Source organism: Camelina sativa, chromosome 3, assembly GCF_000633955.1.
Source record: "Camelina sativa cultivar DH55 chromosome 3, Cs, whole genome shotgun sequence".
Classification (NCBI taxonomy): Eukaryota; Viridiplantae; Streptophyta; class Magnoliopsida; order Brassicales; family Brassicaceae; genus Camelina; species Camelina sativa.
Window position 1 is genome coordinate 14,447,677 of NC_025687.1, and position 2,199 is coordinate 14,449,875.

At 43.2% G+C, this 2,199-nt stretch overlaps 2 protein-coding genes across 4 annotated transcripts in view; both read right to left on the reverse strand.

The window, feature by feature from the left end:
• Positions 1–995, reverse strand: part of LOC109130537 (F-box protein At1g30790-like) — a 1,843-nt gene extending 848 nt beyond the window's left edge. The window contains exon 1 of the mRNA XM_019240178.1: positions 17–995. Within this exon, the coding sequence (XP_019095723.1) occupies positions 17–995 (979 nt within the window). The remainder of the gene's footprint in view (positions 1–16) is intronic.
• Positions 1,517–2,199, reverse strand: part of LOC104777071 (30-kDa cleavage and polyadenylation specificity factor 30-like) — a 3,480-nt gene continuing 2,797 nt past the window's right edge. The window contains exon 6 of one of the 3 annotated variants that reach the window (XM_019243741.1): positions 1,517–2,191. In XM_019243741.1, the coding sequence (XP_019099286.1) occupies positions 1,703–2,191 (489 nt within the window). In that variant the 3' untranslated portion in view covers positions 1,517–1,702. The remainder of the gene's footprint in view (positions 2,192–2,199) is intronic. The other 2 variants (XM_010501272.2, XM_010501274.2) reach the window with 2 other exon arrangements.

Genomic DNA, 2,199 nt, shown 5'->3' on the forward strand with positions numbered 1-2,199 from the left:
GCAAAAATGATTTCACCAGCTTTGTTAGTGCCCGGGGAAGTGATATTCCTACCCATCCCCAAAGAGAAAGGAAGCTCAAATGTTTGCTGGGACCAATCATGTCTCGTCGCATCTTCTAGTATCCATAAATCAAAACTATGGAAATCAGCATGAGGGTGTCTTGCAATGGAAGCTAGCTTCCCTTTGTATTCTATGAGAATAGATTCACCCTCCCAGCAAACAACAGGCATAGGCGCTTTGATAAAGCTCAGCCTCTCATATCTAACATCAAAACACACAATCACCGGATTTGTAGTTCGGGTTGGGGTCCAAGCAGCATAATACACAAAACCATTGATACATATTGAGTTGGTAACAGTGAAATGAGGCAGGCTGGTGAACGTATTGCATGTCCATGAAGATTCTCCTCCTCCAAGTGTTAAAACCTCGTACACTAGAAAATCCTGAGGCTGAGGAGGAGGAGGATAAGACACCATGGTCAATGCTTTGAATTGATCTCCAACAGGATCGTATCCCAAGAATGTGCGTGGCCCGGCACATGGTAGGATAGTGTATTTGTTGGTGCTGGGGTTACAGACAATGAACGGACCACCAATAGTACAACCGATTAAGCCATGGACAGAAAGACAGCCGGAGGCGCTAGACACTGAAGGTATTGTCATATGGAGAGTGGTTGCCAAAGAAGAAGATTTCTCATCTTCGTAGGAAGACGAGAAGACGAACAAACGCCAGTCATCAAACTTGGCTTGTGAACCGCAGCAGAAAGCGATTATAAACCGCGATGATCGGATCGTGGAGGACATCGCGTAGTAAGAATTGACGAACCTTTGGTTTCGGATGATGGAAGACCACGTCTTTGACACGCATAGAAACTTCATAAGAGACTTGGCAGGCAATCTACTGAGTATAGCCTCCTCTAGGTCAAGAGGGATGGGATCTACCTTAATTGGGCTTCTGTCTTTCTCATCGTCCTGGTTCTCAATAAGTTGTTTCATGGCGCCTCCGGAACAAACTGTAGATTCGACTAGGCAAAGGAAGTTCTGAGCAGAGGAGATATGTCAAAAGGGAGTTTTTTTTTTTTTTTTGAGTTTATACTTAAGATATAGGGAGCAAACCTTTCATTGTTGTTTTCATGTTGTATGATACTAGGGCTTAATACAACTTTAAGAGAGAGAAAAAACAAAACTAGGGTTTATATCCCACCCGTTTGTTTGTTTTGAGGGTTCAATTCCTTTTTTTTTCTTCTTCATGATAATCTTCAAAGATTACGTGGATTATTTTCACCCGATGCGAATATTAGATAGTCAAATGTGATGTCGAATTGACTCATCTCTTGGCGGTTTAAATTTCATTTGGGCTTCGTTTACGGTCTAATATTGTTGTTTATGATTTCACTTTTGATTTTTTTACAATATCAGTCGAAAGATCAAAGACTAGGCAAAACTAAATAGTTGATGTGACTTGTTTATGTACAGTTGAAGACTATTTGGTCTTCTGTTCTTTTTCCCAAGTCTAATGGCATATAAACCTTAAAGAGTAATACTAAAGATGCGTGAGAGTTGTATTACCCAACTCTTGTCGTCTGATAGTACAAAATATCTTTAAAATACGAACAATATGCCACTAGTTTAATACTAATATGTTTGAATGAAAAATAGAGGGGAGAGAGAAAGGTGAATTATATAGCTTGTGTAAGTCGCTCTCACCGACGCTTCTTTCCTTCTCCATGTCTTGATCGTCTTGGAGCTTCGTCTTCTTCTTCACTTTCACTCTCTTCGTTTCTTAAACTGTTTCCAACCTCAAACTGCTCCATGTCATGTGATGCATCCTGATTTTGTTGATCCGTCCCCACTCCTCTCTCCTCGCTTCTCTCAGGTGTTTTCCGGTTGGTTGGGCCAGGACGTGCTGATGATGTTGCTGGTGGATAATACATCGGTCGGCCTCCTCGAGGAGCGTTTCCCATTCCTCCCATATGCGGGCCACGTCCTGCGCCTCCCATCATACCATAACCGCCATGTGGAAACTGTTGCGGTGGCCTACCAGGAAACATCATTCCGGGGACTGGTCCTCTAAAATCACCACCAAACCTCGGTCCATACGATCCAAAGGGTCTTGGACCCATACCAAACGGATCTGGCATACCGTTATAGCCACCAGGCCCATAGGGAAATGCATCGGCAGGGCCCATTACCCCGAGAG